General features: G+C 40.1%; 1 protein-coding gene across 9 annotated transcripts in view; it reads right to left on the bottom strand.

The window, feature by feature from the left end:
* Window positions 1–2,215: 2,215 nt before the first annotated feature.
* HERC1 (HECT and RLD domain containing E3 ubiquitin protein ligase family member 1) overlaps window positions 2,216–23,155 on the bottom strand; it is a 217,521-nt gene continuing 196,581 nt past the window's right edge. For all 9 annotated transcript variants that reach the window (XM_073303562.1, XM_073303563.1, XM_073303568.1 and 6 more), the window contains 15 exons: window positions 18,724–18,862; window positions 18,012–18,193; window positions 13,555–13,710; window positions 12,800–12,922; window positions 11,963–12,065; window positions 10,937–11,106; window positions 9,371–9,509; window positions 8,890–9,059; window positions 8,283–8,452; window positions 7,743–7,908; window positions 7,097–7,173; window positions 6,036–6,288; window positions 5,615–5,767; window positions 4,188–4,493; window positions 2,216–2,867 (listed from right to left, as the gene is read on the bottom strand). In XM_073303562.1, the coding sequence (XP_073159663.1) occupies window positions 2,682–2,867; window positions 4,188–4,493; window positions 5,615–5,767; window positions 6,036–6,288; window positions 7,097–7,173; window positions 7,743–7,908; window positions 8,283–8,452; window positions 8,890–9,059; window positions 9,371–9,509; window positions 10,937–11,106; window positions 11,963–12,065; window positions 12,800–12,922; window positions 13,555–13,710; window positions 18,012–18,193; window positions 18,724–18,862 (2,493 nt within the window). In that variant the 3' untranslated portion in view covers window positions 2,216–2,681. The remainder of the gene's footprint in view (window positions 2,868–4,187; window positions 4,494–5,614; window positions 5,768–6,035; window positions 6,289–7,096; window positions 7,174–7,742; window positions 7,909–8,282; window positions 8,453–8,889; window positions 9,060–9,370; window positions 9,510–10,936; window positions 11,107–11,962; window positions 12,066–12,799; window positions 12,923–13,554; window positions 13,711–18,011; window positions 18,194–18,723; window positions 18,863–23,155) is intronic.

The following is a 23,155-nucleotide window of genomic DNA, read 5'->3' as shown; positions in this document are numbered from 1 at the left end:
CCTGTGTCTTTTCCTGGCTATTCAGCCGCAGGCTTTCATTAATTGTCGCCCTCCATGCTCTTGTTTCGCTATGTGCTGAATCTGTTGACTGCAATACTTCGCAAAACATATCCTCCTTACTCCTCATGGGTTGCCCCCTTATCTGATGGAGGTGCTCTGCTGGTGTGGAAGAGTATGTTCTCAAGGGCACATTTGCAGAAGGCAAAGAAATAATTAAAAGAAAACGATGAGCATGCTCACAGTCGTGAATCACAAAAGTTATACACACCTCTTTCTCATTGCCCCTGGTCTAGCACACAGGTTGCTGAGAGTCCCAATTATGATGAGTTCACGGGGGTGGAGGTGGGCAATGGGCAAAGAGAAAGAAGGGACAAAGGGTGGTTACTATAAGTGCCTAGGGAGCTTATTCTGAATATTGGTACCGTTTTCCATAAGCTAGGGTAATCGAACCCAGTATCTCACTCCTAAAGGTAACCCAGGATGCAAGGGAGCATCTCCTGCATGCATGTGGCTTCAGACCAGCTCCATATGCTGCTCCCCTGTGTACTGCTCTGGTCCCTGCAGAAATAATTGCCAGGTGGTGCAGCAAAGTTTCCTACAGTGGGGGAAGAAACAAGGCAGCTCTCCCCCAAGGAACCTTCGGCAGAGGATTGCAGAATACCTACAGCAGGGGTTCTCAAACTGGGGGTTGGGACCCCTCAGGGGGTCACAAGGTTATTACATGGGGGGTTGCGAGCTGTCCGCCTCCACCCCAAACACTGCTTTGAATCCAGCTTTTCTAATGGTGTTAAATATATAAAAAAGTGTTTTTAATTTATAAGGGGGGAGGGTTGCACGCAGAAGCTTGCTTTGTGAAAGGGGTCACCAGTACAAAAATTTGAGAACTACTGACCTACAGGAAAGTTTCCTAGAGATCATTATGGAGGATTCCAGAAACATCCCCGGATACATTAACAAACTTTTCTGCCGTGGCCCCACTGTGTAGATGGACAGGCTCTGTTGTTAATTTCAGTCCATTATCCCTCTTCTACCATATAACAAAGCACAGGAGAGCTCAATCTCCTCTCACCGTGCAGTATCAAAGCAAAATGAGCCCTTACCGGAGCTCCCTTCTCCTGCATCCTGTGTGCCAGAGCTGGAGTGCTGGGACTGGCTAGACCAGTCAAGAGTGGAAATGAGGTCCTGACTCGCTGCATCACCAGATGACCCTGTCATGTGCTCCACATCGTCATCCACCTCCGCATCCAGCACTTCTTCACTGGGGTTGAGTCCGCTGCCTCCAGTCCTCCAGAAGTATCGATGGAGCTCTTGGCGGTGAAGGTGGGGTTGCCGCCGAGGATGGCACATTTTTGGCACCACACCGAAGTAACGGCTGGCCTCCTTTGCCTTCTGATACGCCTGCCTCAACCTCTCGATTTTAGCATGACACTGCTGCATGTTCCTTTCATGCTTCTTCTCCTGCATGCCACTAGCAATCAGCTCGTAGGTATCAAAATTCCTACAGCTGGTGCAAAGGTGCAACTGCAGAGCCTTCTCTCCCCATATACTTAGCAGATCCAACAGCTCTGGTGTGCTCCACGCAGGAGCGTGTTTGCTGCGTAAAGCTGGCACGATCAGCTGGGAACATGCTGTGGGAACTGTGCATGGTGAGCAAACAGGAAGAGGAATTTCAAAAATTCCTGGGCTTTAAAAGGGGAGAGGGGTGCATACCTGTGTACCTTCAGGGCAGCGGAGTTCAAGCTGATGACCAGAGCGGTCATGATAAGCATCATGGGACACCTCCTGGAGGCCAATTAGGGCAACATAACCAAGTGAGGTGTCTACACTGACGCTGCGTCACTCTAACTACGTTGCAAAAAGCTCTATGTCACTCGTGGAGGTGGTTTTATTATGTTGGTATAGCAGGGGAGTTGTATCGGTGGGAGGAGCATTTCAGTGTGTAGCCCTCCACTCTTGTCAACAAAAGCTGACTTTTGTTGACAAAACTGTGTATAGACAAGATGTAAGTCAATGTTGCAATGTTATTAAAATGCTGGTATACTGTTTAACATGCAATGCACAGTAACCACATGTACAATGGCTCTTCATCTGCAAATAAGCTATCTGACACTATTTCAAACATCCTTACAGATTTGCTAACTGAGAAGTTTAAAAGTCTAAATTTATAAATGCTGAATAAACCCTGTAAACAGTTGAAAACACAAAAAAACCCCACTCATTCCTGTATTTGCTTTATTTTCTCCGCATAAGGAACCCTGCACAGGCAATTCAAATTAAAACAAAATAAATATAGGACTACTCATGTAAAACTGTCCTTGCTAATGAACAATTATACACAATGTACAACTCTTCATGTTCACTGGGAGGGCTTACAAATGTACCATTCCCAACAAAAAATGAACCAAAATGGCTCCATGCAAAATTATCAAAAGTGACCAAAATATGGAAAAAACTTACTGACTGCACTTTTTTGCCCCCCCTCCACCCTTTTTTAAACAATCACCAAAAAATAAAAACATCTAATTTGTTGTTACATTTAGAGTAACTAAAATGTGGCCACTGCTTATTAATGTCTGTTTATGCTCCTAAAACATCTATGGTTACCATAAAATTGTGTCAACATTGAATTGGATTTAGGGCACTATCCGTAATAAAAGGAAGATGATTTTGTTCACAGAAAGTTAATAATCTGTGTCTGAGCCCTCTGCATTGTCCACATTGCGTGAGAGCATGTAATTGTCCATATCTATAGACCTGCAATTATTGATTGCATACCGCAGACGCTCTGCCATGATTAGTTGACTGGAGTATGGTGGAAGCCTCAGTTGAAAGAAACAAGTCTGTGAGGTAGGCAAGCTGTCATAAGGCTGTGGAAACGGACAAAAAGTAGGACATGGTTAAGACTGCAAAGGAAATTAAAAGGTGTAGCAAATTCACTATTTTTCCCTGCCCCAAAAAACAAACTTTAAAAAAAGCATGCCTCTCTCATCCACAATAAGGTCTCATTAATCAAGCCAACAAGCAGTAAAGAATTCCTCTGAACAAAAAGACAAGACTAGTACCATCTTATATTTTTATAAAAATGTTCAGCCCAAAATAATTAACACACCACCACTATCGTCCACTCAATAAGTGATTTCAACCACCAATGACATGCATCTTTTTTAAGAGTGGAACTTCCAGGCGTTTGTCTACTGCAATATATTAAATAATAATTTAGACCAAGCAGTAAAATTTTTGTATCCAACTGAAACAACAGGGGGCATGCAGGCAGACATATTGCAATTATTCCAAATTTAAAAGTAAAAAACCCCCCCAAAAACAAACCTTTTGAATGCAAGATTAAGAAAGTTATTTTCTAAACAGAAATTAAAGTGCAGAGCTTAATTATTAGGAGCAGCAAAATAGTATCAGTGTCTACTTGCTATCTAGTTTTCAAAATATCATGAATATCCCTTTTAACGTTCTTTTCATATTATGATAATACAGAGGAGGACTGTTGCAATTGTAATGTGAATACTTAATTTTCATGAAGATATATCCATCAGGTAGCTTTATTTGTTCTAAATCTTAAGAAATAGCTGCAGTCAGTTTTCAACCAATGCATTAGAAGCCAGTGAGCTGTAACTGTGTTTCTTGGGGTAGTGTCTGAATCTAGTGGGTTTCCACATGGGTAAGAGGGTGATATTTGGTGGCAATTAACATGCCAACAGTTTTAGCAGCTCCATTTCTATTTTCCATTTTCTCAAGTCATTCTATAATGTAGTATATTGAGAACGCTTTCATAGAGATGGAACAAGACTTCATTAAGGTTTGTTTTTTTTAATCTTTAAAATACTAAATCAGAAAATGTACTGTAGTAGAAAATTACTGTAGATTAAATATGGTACAATAATTCACACTGTGTTGTTTAGACACCAGCCTGAACTCCACCTAATAATTACATTTACACTTTATATGTTCAAAGTCCTGAGTGAATTATGCTATAATTCATGCAATGTTAGGCACTATCATATTTATTATAATGTTAGGCACTATCATATCATATAATTAAATCCCATGGCTCTAGCAGTCAGAAGCTCATTCCATTCCTCCAGGCTTAATGTTAGTGAAACTTCGCTCTTTTTGCCAAAGGATTGATTAAAGTGGACAGAAATGAACAACATATTAAGAAAATAGCATCTTACCCTATCAACCTTCATTATTTGGAATCGCTGAGAGATATCAGCAGTGTTTGCTGGCAGTCGAGATCTTCCTGACACAAACCTCATGAAAAGGACTCTTTCCTCATTTGAAAACTCTTCAAGGGTATGCCAGAACCACTGAACTAACTGATGCTGTTCATCAACCTCTCTGTACCGCACAACTTTCTTCAGGACCTCAACTGAGATTTCTGGCATTCCACAAACCATCTGTTCCAATTGCTTAGCAGTCAGAAGAGACAACAAGGGAACTGGAACAATCCAAGACATTCCTTCTCTCACAGCAGCCACCTTTAACACAAAAAGAATAGTTATTAAAGGAGTCATTACACTTATTTTGGATCCTTAGCACACAATCTGTATGCAAAAACTAAGACTTTGAGAATGAATACACATGTGGATGAACAGGCTAAGGGTACAGTTTAAGTCATTGCCTAAATACAAAAATACCACATAGTAATGCATATGGCTCCCTTCAAAGGATAACATTCCCCCTCAAAAATTGTTGATGTGTTGCAGAGAATTATCTTTGACCAAAATGATTTTATAGCACTTTCATGCTAAGAAAAAAACCTCAGATAAAACCATCTAAAAAAGTGGTAGAGTTATCAACACAAATGAGCGTCTGCTAAACCAAAAACTTTGTTGCCAGCATCCTGCTAGGACTGGGATGAAACTATGTTAAAAACAAAGTCTATCTTTGATCTGAAAGACTTAAGGTCTTGGGGTCAGTATTGAGAGGGCTACTGCCCTAAAGTGGAACAGCCATGTGACCTTGTGTGCATCTATCTTTGGAGAAAGAGGAAAATTAGTTCCCTAATGTAATGTTGCTGTATTAAGACACAAGGCTCTCATCTGATTCACATAATGCTACTGTATAAGTCACAAAATAGCTTTTCAGCAGATGATACAAAAGTATTTACATAGATTACTACTTACTTTTTCAATCCACTTATTGAAGTGTTTACAGTTACTAGTCAAAAGCAGGTAAGGTAAATATTAAGTAAAAATATATCCACAGTCCATTAATAAGTTAAACAAATATTATTACTTCCCAATGATATGTGCCAGATTATGTGCTGCTGTAAATGCAGGGTTAAAGGTGCTGAGCTTTCTGTGTGATCCCTGTTTAGTTTCCCAGTCAGTTTAATGATCTCAGTGGGACAATTCAGATGAATATAAAGCAAGTCCTCAGTTTTTCAGTACTCTTGTGGTCTTTCTTGACATTCTAGACAGCTAGGTAACAGCTGAGATGTGAATCAGATTTAATTTAAAAATGATTCACAAATTATTTGAAAAAACACAGAGGAAAAATCCAAAAAATGTATAAACCAAAACCTTTGTTATTTCTGGCATATTGTGATGGTCACCATCCAGTTAACAAAATAGGTCGAGTTCAGTGAGATTCTCACCTGGCGGTCAATTTCATGAAGTCTGTACTCAATTGCCCTCTCCACATATTCTTTCCTGTTTGAAAAGGTAAGTGGGATACTGTTCCCACCAGGAATTATGGGAACCATTTTACCATCAGCACTTTGGCCTACAAAGGAATCTAGAGGAATCATCTATTAACAGAAAAGAAAAAGTATTGTGCAGCATAAGATATTTGGGTAAAGAATTGAATTAAAAATTACCGTTAAGTCACTTAGCAATAATCTGATATTCATAGTTATATCCATCAGAGGCAATTATGAGGTGTCTGTTACCTTAAAGTATAAATGCCACCTCAGTTTTTTTTTTAAATTAGTGCATTGTAATTAGGTCAATCTATAAAAACAACTGGATTCAGAAGATTTGTGGTGGAGAGGGAGGAAGCATATTTCCATAGCTTACCTCATGGAAATTTTCTTCAGTAATCCCACTGTCTTCAATGTGAAGAATGCTGTTGAGGGTCTGCACATACAGCAAGTCCACCTCCTCTAAATCTTCCAAAGTAAGTGGGATACAACAAAGTTGCTTCCAAACCATTGGGGCCAAATGAAGATCTAAAGGCTTCTTGGTACGAATAGCCACGCCCATCAGAATGCCTAAGAACTTAAACTGCATCAAATGTTCATCTAAACATGCTGAAGAATTAAAAAGAAACCTAAAAGAAAACAGAAACAATGTAAAGGCTTCAGTAAAACCAACCTCTCACTTCTTCATATTGCTTCAAGTTAAAAGACAGCTATATGCAGGGATGCAAGATCTATATGTAAGATCCCCAAGTTCACCATAGCAGTGTTCTGCAAATCTGGAGAAGGGGAGAATAGGTAGATTGATGTGATCTTTCTGCCCTTTCTTCCCAAATCCTGAAAGTTGCCAGAGCCAAACTGGCCAGCCACAAGCTAGATCAGAGGTTCTCAACTTTTTCTTTCTGAGGCCCCTCAACATACTATAAGAACTCTACGGCCCACCTGTGCCACAACAACTGGTTTCTGCATATAAAAACCAGGGCTGGCATTAGGGAGTAGCAAGCAGGGCAATTGCTTGGGGCCCCATGCCACAGGGGCCCCTGCAAAGCTAAGTTGCTCAGGCTTTGGCTTCAGCCCTAGGGTGTCAGGGCTCAGGGTCCCAGGCAGCCCCAGGCGAGTCTAACGCTGGCCCTGCTTCGAGGTGGTTGAGAACCACTGAGCTAGAGCACCTTCAGTGTTGCTTTAATTTATTCTCCAGCAAACCTAGCTGTAGAGCTACCTCTTAGGAACCATTACCTGGCCTTGCACTTTCCCTCACCTTGAAATAACCCCTACATACAAGGGTGAAAAAGAAAAGTGCAGATGGAGCAATCAAGAAGCCTCAAAGAAGAAGGAGCAATCAAGAAGCCTCAACATTTGTGAAACAGCTGTTACAGGAAGTTCTTTCTTCCATTTTGTCAGCTAATATCCTGTAGTAAGATGAAATGCTGTCCAACTTACCTATCCCTATTGTAGCCTACTTCAGCAGTAGCATTTGGGGAAGGAATAAGCAGGTCTACCACACCAGTTTCAAGTTCCTTAAAAATAAAAATATAAAGTGCTTCTTAAATATTATAGTTCAGCACATTGTATTATCTTAATGATAATTTTGCCAGCAGTAGTATGTTGAATTTTATTTTTTAGGAAATCAGCACATGGTAAATATTTTTACCATGATAAAACTAGAAGAAAACAACAGAATAATCTAAGAACCAGAAATCTGTCTCTCATTTGTGATGGTATTTTATTTAAATTGATTTTCCTGCATTTCTGAAGCTAGCACAGAATACCTATGTACATACTATAGTAACAGCATTTAATGGCACCATCATCAAGAGTTAACATGCTATGCAAGATCTGCTGTCCTCCCCCCACGTTGTGGAAGATGCATGGTGGCCCTGGTGTAGCTTCAGAACTGCTGCCACTCGAAGGTATGGGTCCAAGGAGAAGGATTTCTTTCCTTCATGGAGGTACCCAGTGCACACACTAGTACACAGGCTGGGAATCAGATGAGAAGATTTGGGCCAAAGTGCTGCATAACAGGAAGTGGTCATAGGAATTGAAAAACAAATTGTGTGCTTTAAGATATTTAAAACATTTGTCATACCTGGCACATTTCTGTAATAGTGTCATCAAACACCCCCCCGGCGTCATCAGCCCCTTCTCCAACCAATTTCACTTTCCAGGCACGGGAAGGTAGGCGAAGGTCTGAAGCATTCAGCTTTACCACTTGTCTTGCTATTTGTACAAAAATAGGCTTACATTTCCGACCTCTTCAATGAAAAAGAAAGTGACAGAAAATGTAGTTCATAGAAAGATCACTTTTGTATACTTTAAAGGCTTGGCTATACAGTAGGGTAATGTGCACTACAGGGCTGATTTCTAAAGCACACTAAAATGTTGTGTGTTAATTGGTCCAAACAGAGCTTTCGTGGTGCGCACTAGAGGTTCCAGAGTGCACTTTAACGGAAAGCGCATGAGGGAGAGCTTTTGGTACATTATAGCAGGGTCTACATAGACCAATTAATGCACAATATATTAGCATGCTTTAGAAATCACATCCCTATACCATGTATTAACCCACTGTGTGGGTTGACTTAGGGCTTGACATCAAATCTTTCACAAACACAAAGGAGCCAATACTGACCTGGTTGATATTCTTTTTACAGTAATTTGAGGCCCGTAGTTTTTCCCCTGAACCATGGTTTTTCCTATGGAGCGTACCATGGGAAGTGTGTAGACTCTTGGTGCCAATAAGGGTCTTAGCTGTCCTTGGACTATTCCCCATGTTCCAGCATTGTAATGAGATGTGCTGTTCTGTAATACAGCAGCATATTCATAAACATAAAATGCTTTTGTTTATTCATATTAATTCCAATACTTCCGGAATAAGAATCTCCATAATTAAATACTACCTGAACTTTTCTCATAATAGTTCAGAAATTAATGAAAATATACAAAAAAAAATAACAGGAAAAACGATTTTAGTCTTACCAGAATCTTACAAAATGTTTTTCACCAGTTATAGATGTTAGGCTAATGGTTTTTATGACATTAAGATACTGAAATGTCAAGGTTCACATAAATCAGACTTTATTAAAACTATTTTGGGGAGAGATTGATTTAATTAAGTTTTTATTCCACAGACACAAAGACAAGAGAGCACTATTACCAGAATTGGATTTTGGGGGAGAACACTTTGGTGACAAGGCACAAAAATAAATTTGTTAACTCTTTTCAAAATAATGTTTTACCTGGTTATTGGGGCTGAGATTAAGTAATCTCCAAGAAGAGTACATGAGGTCTGAAAAATGGTACAGCAGTCTGAGTCTCGCTCTCACTGTATGAATGCTCACTTCCTTCAGTGCCCCATACTGTGGTGGAATGGCATCAGGTAAACCAAGCTGTAAAGGCACTGATACACCTACCACAGAAAACAGGAAATTATTTCGTGAACTGCCTGATCGTGCTCCTCTTTAAGCTAATGGCAAAATTCCTGTGGGCTACAGTGGAAGCAGTTTTGGGCCTACAGTGAAACAAATTTTAATAGACAATAAAAGATATTACCTCACCCACCTTGTCTCTCGAATAATATCCTGGGACTGACACAGCTACAATAACACTGCATACAAATTTTAATAGGTTCTTGCTGTATAATACTGTGTATGTGGACATGCACTAAAAGCTCATAAAAGCAGAATAAAATTAAAATACAAGCAATTATCTATTCTTCACCTGGAGCTCTTGGTGGGACAGGTGGGGCAGTCCATGCAGCACTGTGACAACGTCCTGCTGAGATCTGTCGAATATTCTTTCCTTGTAGAACAGTTATTAAGGTTGGTTCTCTGACATGGTTGGTATGGCCCAGTCCAAGCTAGCAATTTACAGGAGATTTAAAAAAGGATGCATCATGAGGTTCTACTAATGGGACCAAAAATTAGCTTTATTATTTGCAAAATTCTCTAAGCAGATGTTCAAAAGGAATAGGAGATGAAAACTGGTAAGATGACTCTCTCAACATATGCTTTTACTAGAGAATGTGATATAGCATTTACTAGCTATATTCCTCTAATATAATATTACACCTATGATTAAAGAAAATAGCTGCCTACATCTGCTAAATCACATTTCATGAATATGACAACATTTAAATACAAAAAGGATAAGCTATTCCACATAAATGTGACCTACATACCTGATAGCTTTTAGACTGACTAATGGTTTATGATTTGTGACCAACTTTGTACATAGTATTTTGCAGAATAAAAAAAATATACATTTTGTGATTCAATGGCTCATAATGACTGTTTGTTTAATAATGATTATTATTTGTGTTTTATTATTTCTGTGTTTGCCATTTAAAGTTGGGGTTTTTTTGGTTCTAATATATAAATTCCCACAATAGGCTTTTAAAATGTATCCTCTGTAAAAGACAAACATTTATTGCATGTATTAGCTTTTCCTACTGAATACCATTTGAATTTCATATTCTAAAACCAAAGATATAAATAACTGTATAAAAGTTATAAATCATTGATGTTGCAGCAGAAGACATATAGAACTAACAGTCTTTTAGAATCCAGACTATATTTTTTTTAAACCAAAGAATGTTTACCCTCCATAAAAATACAATACTTTCACTACAGAGAAAGCCCAAAGCTTTCCCTTTAGGGATTAATTCAAAATAGCCTGCTCACCCCAACAATGCCGACGTACCAATCCCTCTACTATCCTCAGAACACCAGTTTCACACACTTCAAGCCTCCTGCTTAAATCTGCAACCCACAAAATGGTCAAAATGCCATCCCATAACCCAAATCCAAAAGTCCCATGAATCTGTAATGGTTTGACAGAAACCAGGGGGTCATTGGACATTTTTTGGGTCATGCGCCAGAACAGGCCAATAACTACTGCAACAGACCACGAAAATTTACTGATAACTATAGCTGGTCAAAATGTTCAAATTTGACCTTTTTTGTTGGAATTTAGATTTTTGCAAATGGAAAAAAAATTGATGAAATTTTTAGTTTGTTTTCAAGTTTCAAATTGGTTGTAAAAGTTTTATGTTTAAAAAAATTAGATGAAATTGAGAAATTAGTAAAAAAATTCAAAAAATGTGTGACATTTTCATCATATTTTCAATCATCTCTATTATAACATTTTTAATTTGGGGAGAGGGGAAGAGTGCCAATACTGCATTGTATTTTTCTTTACTTACTCTTCACTAAAAGATTCCAAGTCCATCTAGGAAGCTATACTTATTCTTATGAACACCTGAAATAAACATGGTATTGTACACACCTGTCCTTCCGAGTTGCTACCCCAGGCATACACATCACCAGATGATGATAAAGCTAGTGTATGCTCTGCTCCTACAGCTATATCTTCAATGAAGATTCCTGACAGCACTGGAACTTGCTGTGGTCTGTTGTGATTTCGAGCTCGGCCCTCAGGCAAGCCAATCAGCCGATCTAAAATTGCACAAAATATTCTCATGTAGTACACAAATACCCCAGTCCTTTCTAAGGGTTAATTTTATTATGGGGAGAGACAGATAGCATTCATGTGGGATACTAATGGCATTGGCTAGAGACAGACCTAGGGGGCACTTACTCCCCTGAAAAGCTTTGTCAGTATCCCTTCAGTACTGATCTGAAGTTCCTGCTATTTGTGTTTTAAGCCTGATAAAGCCAATCACACTTTTTGGTGCTAGACTGTATGGTGATTTTGTGATTCAGGTTGATGTCCACAAGGGGGTAAATGAAAAACATTTAACTAATTTCACTTGGTGCCTCAATTCTATATATTTCTACACAGCCTCTGTAAGTGCATGGTTAATGACAGTAATTGATCATGGGTATAATCCATTACCTCTGTTCATATCAAAATTAATCAAGATTCAGGAAAAAGAACTGAAAGGTTATAGGTAAATGAGGTTAGTGCTACTATGAAACCTACATTAAGTTTGTCTTCCTTTAAAAATAGATACACAGCTATTAATTTGGACTTTAAGAATGCGTCAAGAAGTAGTTGGTCTCAGGTGGTCACATTTACACAAATCTATAGAGTAAAACTCCGTATTATGATTTCATATATTTTACATCTAATATTCTTCCTTTTTACTTTTAATGATTATATTACTGGTTATGCAACAGTGGTGGGAATTATACAGTAATAATTGCCAAGCCTATAAATGATCGCTTATGTACTGTATGGTTGGGTAGGTACCATATGGTGGGGGTCAATAATCTAAAATTATTGGCTTCTATATATCTTTAAACGTATGAAAGCCTACAATACAGAAATCCCTCCATATGGGCAACTGACCTTGTCCAAAAGTATATACATGGCCGCCTTTCGTCAGTGCCACAGAAAACTGCGTTCCACAGGCAACTCTTTTTATTCCAATTCCGCAAAGAATATCAACCTTCTGCGAACAGGAAAGAAAGAGCTAAATACTGTATTACGAGTATACGAATGGAAAGCAGACAAAAAACTCCTCCATTTCCACCTCCCCCCAAAAAGTGGTTTAAAATTCTCAGAAAGACAATCTGTATGTTATAGCTTTAGTGTGGTTCCTGTATTAAACTTGAATGTATTAAACAAAGACACTAATTTCTTGTAAAATTTCATTCTTTTAACACATTATTCCACATTAAATGAGTCTGAGTGCATCTCTATACTAAGGTAAACATTTCTCTCCTTCAAGCTAGCCTTCAGGTTTTTACTATTTCTAGAGCTGCAGAAGGGTGGTTGATATGGTTTAGAGAGCCATTGTGGCAATTATTAGTTTCAGTTTAACAAAACAATGGATAATTGTTTGTACTCTAAGCACTCAGGTGGGAATTTTCAATGGAAGTTGGGTGCCTCATTCCCACAGGCTCCTTTGAAAACCCAACCCTCAGATACCAGTGTTGTAAAAATACCAGCTAGTGATTCATGTAACTGTATTAGCCAATATTTTGACACAGTAAACTTTTCAAAAGTAGTTAAGTCCCACTGAAAGTTACTTATGCCTTTTTGAAAATTTACATCACATAAAAAATGAAATAAAATAAGAAGTTAAAAATTTCAAACACACATTTTGCAAATTTTCAAATTGCAAACACACATTTACAGACACTAAGCAATTATTCAAAGGATAATTTCAGTATGAATTCTAACCTGTGGTGAGGATTTTGCTGTGGAATTTCCCAGCCCAAGTTTTCCATAATCTCCATCTCCAAAAGCCCACACCATTGAGCCATCTGTGGACACAACTACAGTATGGTTTAGTCCACAGGCCACCTGGTAATTGTAATACAGTTTTAATTAGTTTTTCATCAACTTACTGAAACAAAAAATAAAATGCCATATTCTGAAAAAAACCAACAAAACAACCACCCCCCCCCGAAACGCTTTTCTAAATATTTAGAAAAAATGTTAAAACCTTTGTTTAAAATTTTATACTAAAGAAATGTAGTAGGGTTTATACATTGACACCCTTAGATAACATTCTTTAGACAGTTCTTCCCTCACCCAAACTATAGAACAGCTTTCAAATTATATATCCTCACTGGAGTTCTTTAAACATTAATTCACTAATGGTTAGGGCTAAAAACAACAAACCCCAATTTTATCACTCCCTTTTTCACAATTCAATGTTTATAAATGTTGCAAAATAGGGACACACCATTTCAGCAAAAGGATCAGATTATTCAATAAAAAAAAATATGAGAGATTATTATGGTTAGATATTTGAGAGTGTTCTGAGTGTATTAAAAATGCAGAGGCAGTAAAAACCAACAAAAATTATAAAGAGAATTTTTAAACTGACACTACTAAGGATCATAGCAACTGAACATCCTCAAGCACAACAGTTACTAACAAAATACATTTTGTTACATAATTTCATGTAAGTAACACTAGATAAACCATGCCTGTCCAATTTGATAACCCTCCAGTGCTGTCACTCTTTCAGGAAGTTTCTTGTTGGAAGTGTTTCCTAGACCCAGTCGACCATAGTCACCATTTCCAAACGTAAACAGTTTGCCATCTGCTGTCACCACCGCTGAGTGTTTAAAGCCACATGACATCTAGAAGCCAGAATTAATATGAATTTTAAAATGGAATATTAGCACCATACAATTCAAGAAAGAAGAGAAAAGAACCTTCTGAATGCAGACCTAGTCATTCACTACAGTTTAACAGGACAATTAAAAACTAGACTAACTGAATAAATTAACTGTTTTAGACTCTTCTTGTATTTCAATAACAATGTCATAAAACAATTAAAAAGTCTGAATATAGGATGACACGGGAATCAAATCATAACCAAAGACAGAAGAGTTTTTCCCACAACCCTCCCAATAATCTGTTTGCACAGTAAAGAAAGGAGTTTGAGTTCACTTCCTTTAATTTGTACCAGCACACCTAGCTGGGATTCTTATTTATATTTCTGTGATTACTTAATTCTTTAAAAAAGTGTGCTAACTGATTTGCCTTGTTTTCTAGTATTACATTACCAGGTCAATTAAATACTGTGTAAATTCCCCACCTCTGTATTCTGTTCCCCATCTTAGTCTCAAAAGAATTACTTATAGCAAAGACCTTTGTTTCAGTTTTTATTTTAAAATTTCCCAGGAATTTATGAGTGTTAATTACAATTTTTTTTTAAAAAAAAAAGGGTGAAAATCGGAGCAAAAAATTAACTTCAGAGTTTTCTGGGTAAATATTGGGGGATGATAGGACAGAAAAAAAGCACAGTGTACCTAGTGTAATGTATCAGATTTTCTTAATATAATCAGTATTTTCAGTGGTTCAAAATTTGGATGAAAACCAGTAAAAAACAAATAATAGCTTTTGTAAAACTCAAGGATTTTTTTTAGTAAAAATCAGTAAAAACTTAAAATGAAGGGCCTTATCAACAGTGAAGAAAGGAATTCTCTCTCTCTCAGTAAAGAATTTAGACTCCATTATCCCATGTTTGTCAAAGAACGTCACAATACAGTGCATAAAATATCAGATCACCACGTACACTATGTCTGATAAGTCAGCTCATCCCCTGGTTACATCAAAAATATAAAGATAGAAAAGTTTTCTAATGAACCATGATATGAAAGATAAAATGCCTCCCCCTCTGTTTACAATATTGTTCCTGTTCATATAAGTATCAACTACTTAAAAATTAATAACTGCCTACATGTTACAACACGTTTGAATGCAGAATGTTTGAAACATTTATTTGAAATTTGTAAAATGTGCAATATTAACTACAGGAAATGTATAGTTTTTCCAAAACTAAGCATAATGTTAAAAATACGGTATTTTTCTTAAGGTATCTTCAGCAAAACTGTTCTTATTTTAGAGATGTAAAACTATAGTAGTAATCTTTAGCCAGTCACTACCACTTAGATGCACAAAATTATTTTATATTGCAAATATATGGAAAAATCAATGATGTCCTATTTGTCCATGGCGAATGCAGACAAAAACAACTTTGTAGTGTTTTAATATTTGAACACAGATGCAGCTAAGCATGAAGATACAGTGGTTGCCTTAAGACAGTCAACATAGTATGTCAGTCATATTTACTGACATTTTCAAACTGAAACTGAACCAAATGATAGCATATATGATGGTAATTGAGATTAAAAGTATGTACTGTCAACTATTCAAGTCAATATAGATATATTGCACAGTTGCAATCAGCATAGATGTTTGGGCTGCAGTCCTTTAGTATAGGAGAGGGAGCTGCCTCAATGCATTCTTCACAAAGTGTCCTTAATTTTGAAACCAACTCCCCAACTTGGTCTGAAACCATCTGAATTTCTTGACCTCCAGGGCATGCTGCAACCTTGTTTATCTACCTAGGCTTTTGAGGAGTGAAGGGCATGAAAAGGGGCCGATATTTGTGTGGCAATAAAATTATTATTGGGATTGATTTATATTAATTTGTTATTGTTTGTGTGTGTGTGTGCAGACTAGCTGCTGGCTTTGCTTTTAATTTTGGTTAAAGACACCAACAGCCAAAGACAGGCACTTTTTGGTATAGTTTTACAATACACATCAGTACTAGTACTGTATTTCACCATTTAAGCGAATTTAGAGCTAGTGAAAAAAACTAGTTTGACATAAGAACACCATACTGGATCAGAATAATGATCTATCTAGCACAGTATCCTGTCTTACAACTGTGGTAAGTGCCAGATTCTTCAGAGGGAGTGAACAGAACAGAGAAATTTATCTAGTGATTCATCCCTTGTCATTTAGCCCAGATTCTAGTGGTCAGAGGTTCATGGACACCCAGGGCATGGGACTGCGTCCCTGACTGTCTTGGCTATCAGACACTGATGGACCTATCCTCCATGAATTTATCTAATTCTTTTTTGAACCCCTGTATACTTTTGGCCTTCACAACAGTCGCAACAATGAGTTTCACAGGTTGACTGTGTGTTGTGTGAAGCAGTACTTCCTTTTGTTTGTATTAAACCTTCTGCCTATTAATTTAATTGGGTGACCCCTGGTTCTTGTGAGAAGGGGTAAACAGCAGTTCCCTATTCACTTTATCCATGCACTCTCTCATGATTTTATAGACCACGATCATATCCCCGCTCAGTTATATTTTTTCCAAGGTGAAGAGTCATAGTCTTTTAAATCTTTGCTTGTATGGTAGCTGTTCCATATCCCTAATAATTTTGGTAGCCCTTTTCTATACTTTTTCCACGCAGTATTCAAGGTGTGGACACAGCATGGATTTATACAGTGGTACTATGATATTTTCCATCTTATTATTTATCCATTTCCTAAATGTTCCTAACATTCTGATAGCTTTTTTGATTGCTGCTGCACAGTGAGCAGATATTTTTAGAAAACAATCCACGGTGTCTCCAAGATCTCTTCCTTGAGTGATGGCCGTTAATTTAGATCCGATCATTTTGTTTGTATAGTTGGGATTATGTTTTCCCAGTGTGCATTCCTTTGCATTTATCAACAGTAAATTTTATCTGCCATTTTGTTGCCCAGTCACCCAGCTTTGTGCAATCCCTTTGTAACTCTTTCAGTCTGCTTTGGACTTATCTTGAGGAATTTTGTATTGTCTGCAAACTTTGCTTCCTTACTATTTACCCCTTTTTCCAGATTGTTTATTAATATGATGAACAGCACTGGTCCCAGTACAGATCCCTGGGAACCCTGCTATTTACCTCTCTCCACTGTGAAAATTGTTTATTCCTACTCTTTCTTTCCTATCTTTTAACCAGTTACTGATACATTAGAGGACCTTCCTTCTTATCCCATGACGCCCTTTGCTTAAGAGCTTCTGGTGAGGGACCTTGTCAAATGCTTTCTGAAAATCCAAGTATACTATATTCACTGGATCACCACTGTCCACATGTGCTGACACTGTTAAATAATTCTAATAGTGTGGCGAGGCATGATTTCCCTTTACAAAAGCCGAGTTTCCTCTTTCCAACACATTGCATTCACCTCTGTGTCTGATAATTCTGTTCTTTACTATAGATTACACCAATTTGCCTGGTACTGAAGTCAGGCTTTCTGGCCTGTAATTGCCTGAATCACCTTTGGACTCTTTTATAAAAATGGGCACCACATTAGCTATCTACCAGTCATCTGGTACAGAGGCTGATTTAAGCGGCAAGTTACATATCACAGTTAACAGTAATGCAATTTCATATTTGAGTTCTTTCAGAACTCTGTGGTCTGGTTCTGGTGACTTATTACTGTTTAACTTATCAATTTGTTCCAAAACCTCCTCTAGAGACCCCTCAATCTGGAACAGTTCCTCAGAATGGCTCAGGTGTGGGAATCTCCCTCACATCTTCTGCAATGAAGACCAATGCAAAGAATTCACTTAGCTTCTCTGCAACAGCCTTATGTTCTTTGAGCGCTCCGTTAGTGCCCAGTGTGCCAGGATTGGGTCTTCTTGGAGTCAGGTCGCTTGGGAATGCTAACCTCCACCTACAGCTAAATACTGGCAGGTGACCTAGAGACTGAAAGAGGTGCAGCACAGACAGGAGCAATGGAAGCTTCACCAACACTACTCTACTAGTCCACTAAACTTTCTCACACACACAGACACACACACACACACAGAAGTTTTGTGCTGCTGACACTCTTAGCTGGGAACTTGACTGAAACCACCAACTCATTTCACAATGGCCAGAGAACCATCAGCTGATGACGACTTTTATTCATTACTTACCTGTGCTTAATTCGATTTTGTGACATTAAAGAGAAAGTCTCCACATTCCACTGTCAATCCCTGTGTGAACCATCCAGTTGCCTACCAGCATTTATTAATGAGCCCTAGCTAATGTTCCTAGCAGCAACTATTATGTCTACATTTAATAGGTGAATAATAAATTTGTTTTTGAACCTGTGCCACTTCTTCTCCTTGTAAGGCCTCTATTTGCCTGGGTCTGCGCTGTCTGTCACTGTTCCCATGGCCCAGTTTACCATAATCTCCATCTCCCCAGCTAAAGACCTCACCACTTTCTGTCAAAGCCATGGAATGTCCATCGGATCCACAAGAAGTCACTAGTTGTGTTACAACAAAACCTTAAACAAAATGAAAAACAATATCAGAATAAGTTAGAAATATAAATTCAGTTATTTTGCATTGTACAAAATAGTCCACAATAATAACAATTACAAGCTAGTGAATGGAATCAGCTCTGTATATACAACCCTGTATACAGTCTTCCTTTACTTTAAGATATAACTTATGCTTGAACTGCTGCAATAACAAATATTATGTTAATAATTATCTAATTCTACTGTGCTAGTCTATTAAGTTTGGGTAGGTGTTCAGTTACATAAATGTATTTCCTTTTTCAGTCCTACTTAAAATGATAAATAATAAAGTTTAAAAACATTAAGTAGGCTTGAATAAATGCATCAAAAGAGACTCAGACATGTGTTTATCTGTTCAAATTAATATGAATATAAGATTTTTATTAAAGAGAGTAAAGTACATTATTTTATTCAGTAAATCTGTGTAAAGACTTAGACAATTGTCCTTTTAGTTTTTGAAATATCAACTTCTGCTTCACTAATAGAACAACTCAAAAAAATTAAGACAATTTTACCTTGAAGTGCTGAAATAACAGTTAACACATGAAGGTCATCAGAATTTCCTTGTCCCAATCGGCCATAACTCCCTTCTCCACAAGCCAAAACTGTACCGTTAGCTTGAATGACAAAAGTACAGTTCTGACCACAAATAACCTGGTTAAAGAAAGAAATTAGGGTTTTTTAATGCAATTACATCACAAACCATGAACCAAAATGTGCTAACTTCGTCTTTATTCATAACCTGAATTGAGACTACAAAGCTGAAAACAGCAGGTTCTGGACAACCACCAACATATTTCTTGGCCCTGGTCTACACTAGGACTTTAGGTCGAATTTAGCAGCGTTAAATTGATGTAAACCTGCACCCGTCCACACAATGAAGCCCTTTATTTCGACTTAAAGGGCTCTTAAAATTGATTTCCTTACTCCACCCCTGACAAGTGGATTAGCGCTTAAATCGACGTTGCCGGCTCGAATTTGGGGTACTGTGGACACAATTCGATGGTATTGGCCTCCGGGAGCTATCCCAGAGTGATCCATTGTGACCGCTCTGGACAGCTCTCTCAACTCAGATGCACTGGCCAGGTAGACAGGAAAAGAACCGCGAACTTTTAAATCTCATTTCCTGTTTGGCCAGCGTGGCAAGCTGCAGGTGACCATGCAGAGCTCATCAGCACAGGTGACCATGATGGAGTCCCAGAATTGCAAAAGAGCTCCAGCATGGACCGAACGGGAGGTACGGGATCTGATCGCTGTTTGGGGAGAGGAATCCGTGCTATCAGAACTCCGTTCCAGTTTTCGAAATGCCAAAACCTCCCAGGGCATGAAGGACAGAGGCCATAACAAGGACCCGAAGCAGTGCCGCGTGAAACTGAAGGAGCTGAGGCAAGCCTACCAGAAAACCAGAGAGGCGAACGGCCGCTCCGGGTCAGAGCCCCAAACATGCCGCTTCTATGATGAGCTGCATGCCATTTTAGGGGGTTCAGCCACCACTACCCCAGCCGTGTTGTTTGACTCCTTCAATGGAGATAGAGGCAATACGGAAGCAGGTTTTGGGGACGAAGAAGATGATGATGATGAGGTTGTAGATAGCTCACAGCAAGCAAGCGGAGAAACCGCTTTTCCCGACAGCCAGGAACTGTTTCTCACCCTGGACCTGGAGCCAGTACCCCCCGAACCCACCCAAGGCTGCCTCCTGGACCCAGCAGGCGGAGAAGGGACCTCTGGTGAGTGCACCTTTTAAAATACTATACATGGTTTAAAAGCAAGCATGTGAAAGGATTACTTTGCCCTGGCATTCACGGTTCTCCTAGATGTACTCCTAAAGCCTTTGCAAAAGGTTTCTGGGGAGGGCAGCCTTATTGTGTCCTTAATGGTAGGACACTTTACCACTCCAGGCCAGTAACACGTACTCGGGAATCATTGTACAACAAAGCATTGCAGTGTATGTTTGCTGGCATTCAAACAACATCCGTTCTTTATCTCTCTGTGTTATCCTCAGGAGAGTGAGATATAATTCATGGTCACCTGGTTGAAATAGAGTGCTTTTCTTCAGGGGACACTCAGAGGAGCCCATTCCTGCTGGGCTGTTTGCCTGTGGCTAAACAGAAATGTTCCCCGCTGTTAGCCACGGGGAGGGGGTAGCCACGCGGTGGGGGGAGGCAAAATGCGACCTTGTAACGAAAGCACATGTGCTATGTATGTAATGTTAACAGCAAGGTTTACCCTGAAAGAGTGTAGCCACTGTTTTATAAAATCTGTCTTTTTAAATACCGCTGTCCCTTTTTTTTTCTCCACCAGCTGCATGTGTTTCAATGATCACAGGATCTTTTCCTTCCCAGAGGCTAGTGAAGATTAGAAAGAAAAAAAACGCACTCACGATGAAATGTTCTCCGAGCTCATGCTGTCCTCCCACACTGAGGGAGCACAGACGAATGCGTGGAGGCAAATAATGTCAGAATGCAGGAAAACACAAAATGACCGGGAGGAGAGGTGGCGGGCTGAAGAGAGTAAGTGGCGGGCTGAAGACAGGGCTGAAGCTCAAATGTGGCGGCAGCGTGACGAGAGGAGGCAGGATTCAATGCTGAGGCTGCTGCAGGACCAAACCAGTATGCTCGAGTGTATGGTTGAGCTGCAGCAAAGGAAGCTGGAGCACAGACTGCCACTGCAGCCCCTCTGTAACCAACCGCCCTCCTCCCCAAGTTCCATAGCCTCCACACCCAGACACCCAAGAACACGGTGGGGGGGCCTCCGGCCAACCAGCCACTCCACCACAGAGGATTGCCCAAAAAAAAGAAGGCTGTCATTCAATAAATTTTAAAGTTGTAAACTTTTAAAGTGCTGTGCTTAAAGTGCTGTGTGGCATTTTCCTTCCCTCCTCCACCACCCCTCCTGGGCTACCTTGGTAGTCATCCCCCTATTTGTGTGATGAATGAATAAAGAATGCATGAATGTGAAACAACAACGACTTTATTGCCTCTGCAAGCGGTGATTGAAGGGAGGAGGGGCGGGTGGTTAGCTTACAGGGAAGTAGAGTGAACCAAGGGGCGGGGGGTTTCATCAAGGAGAAACAAACAGAACTTTCACACCATAGCCTGGCCAGTCATGAAACTGGTTTTCAAAGCTTCTCTGATGCGTACCGCGCCCTTCTGTGCTCTTCTAACCGCCCTGGTGTCTGGCTGCGCGTAACCAGCAGCCAGGCGATTTGCCTCAACCTCCCACCCCACCATAAACGTCTCCCCCTTACTCTCACAGATATTGTGGAGCACACGGCAAGCAGTAATAACAGTGGGAATATTGGTTTTGCTGAGGTCTAAGCAAGTAAGTAAACTGCGCCAGCGCGCCTTTAAACATCCAAATGCACATTCTACCACCATTCTGCACTTGCTCAGCCTGTAGTTGAACAGCTCCTGACTACTGACCAGGCTGCCTGTGTATGGCTTCATGAGCCATGGCATTAAGGGGTAGGCTGGATCCCCAAGGATACATATAGGCATTTCAACATCCCCAACAGTTATTTTCTGGTCTGGGAATAAAGTCCCTTCCTGCAGCTTTTGAAACAGACCAGAGTTCCTGAAGATGCGAGCATCATGCACCTTTCCCGGCCATCCCACGTTGATGTTGGTGAAACGTCCCTTGTGATCCACCAGAGCTTGCAGCACTATCGAAAAGTACCCCTTGCGGTTTATGTACTCGGCGGCTTGGTGCTCCAGTGCCAAGATAGGGATATGGGTTCCGTCTATGGCCCCACCACAGTTAGGGAATCCCATTGCAGCAAAGCCATCCACTATGACCTGCACATTTCCCAGGGTCACTACCCTTGATATCAGCAGATCTTTGATTGCGTGGGCTACTTGCATCACAGCAGCCCCCACAGTAGATTTGCCCACTCCAAATTGATTCCCAACTGACCGGTAGCTGTCTGGCGTTGCAAGCTTCCACAGGGCTATCGCCACTCGCTTCTCAATTGTGAGGGCTGCTCTCATCTTGGTATTCATGCGCTTCAGGGCAGGGGAAAGCAAGTCACAAAGTTCCATGAAAGTGCCCCTACGCATGCGAAAGTTTCGCAGCCACTGGGAATCGTCCCAGACCTGCAACACTATGCGGTCCCACCAGTCTGTGCTTGTTTCCCGAGCCCAGAATCGGCATTCCACAGCATGAACCTGCCCCATTAGCACCATGATGCATGTATTGGCAGGGCCCATGCTTTCAGAGAAATCTGTGTCCATGTCCTGATCACTCACGTGACTGCGCTGACGTCGCCTCCTCGCCCGGTATCGCTTTGCCAGGCTCCGGTGCTGCATATACAGCTGGATAATGTGTGTGGTGTTTAATGTGCTCCTAATTGCCAAAGTGAGCTGAGCGGCCTCCATGCTTGCCTTGGTATGGCGTCCGCACAGAAAAAAGGCACGGAATGATTGTCTGCCATTGCTCTGATGGAGGGAGGGGCGACTGACGACACGGCTTACAGGGTTGGCTTCAGGGAGCTAAAATCAACAAAGGGGGTGGCTTTACATCAAGGAGTATTTCAGGCAGGACTTCATGGAGGGTTCCAATAGGAAATCGTGCACCTAAGTTATCGTTCTTATTGGAACAAGAAGGTTAGCTTGGCCTCTGATTGATACATGGCTAGATTTACCTCGCTGCACCTTCTCTGTGAGTGACTGCAGTGTGACCTAGAAGAATGAGTCCCCTAGACGGGGGAGGGGGGGAAGCAAATGAATACAGAACAAATCTGGTCTATTTCTTGTTTTGATCCACTCCATCTATCTTTTACATCTTTGGCTGGCAGCAGACGGTGCAGAAGGACTGCATGCCATCCACATCTCATGGCTGCTCGGCAGAAGATGGTACAGTACGACAGCTAGCCATCCTCATCTCTTGCCTGCCCGGCAGAAGATGGTACAGTACGACAGCTAGCCATCCTCATCTCTTGCCTGCCCGGCA

The sequence above is a fragment of the Lepidochelys kempii genome, chromosome 10 (assembly GCF_965140265.1).
Source record: "Lepidochelys kempii isolate rLepKem1 chromosome 10, rLepKem1.hap2, whole genome shotgun sequence".
NCBI classification, from domain to species: Eukaryota; Metazoa; Chordata; order Testudines; family Cheloniidae; genus Lepidochelys; species Lepidochelys kempii.
This window is presented reverse-complemented; position numbering and strand designations above follow the sequence as displayed.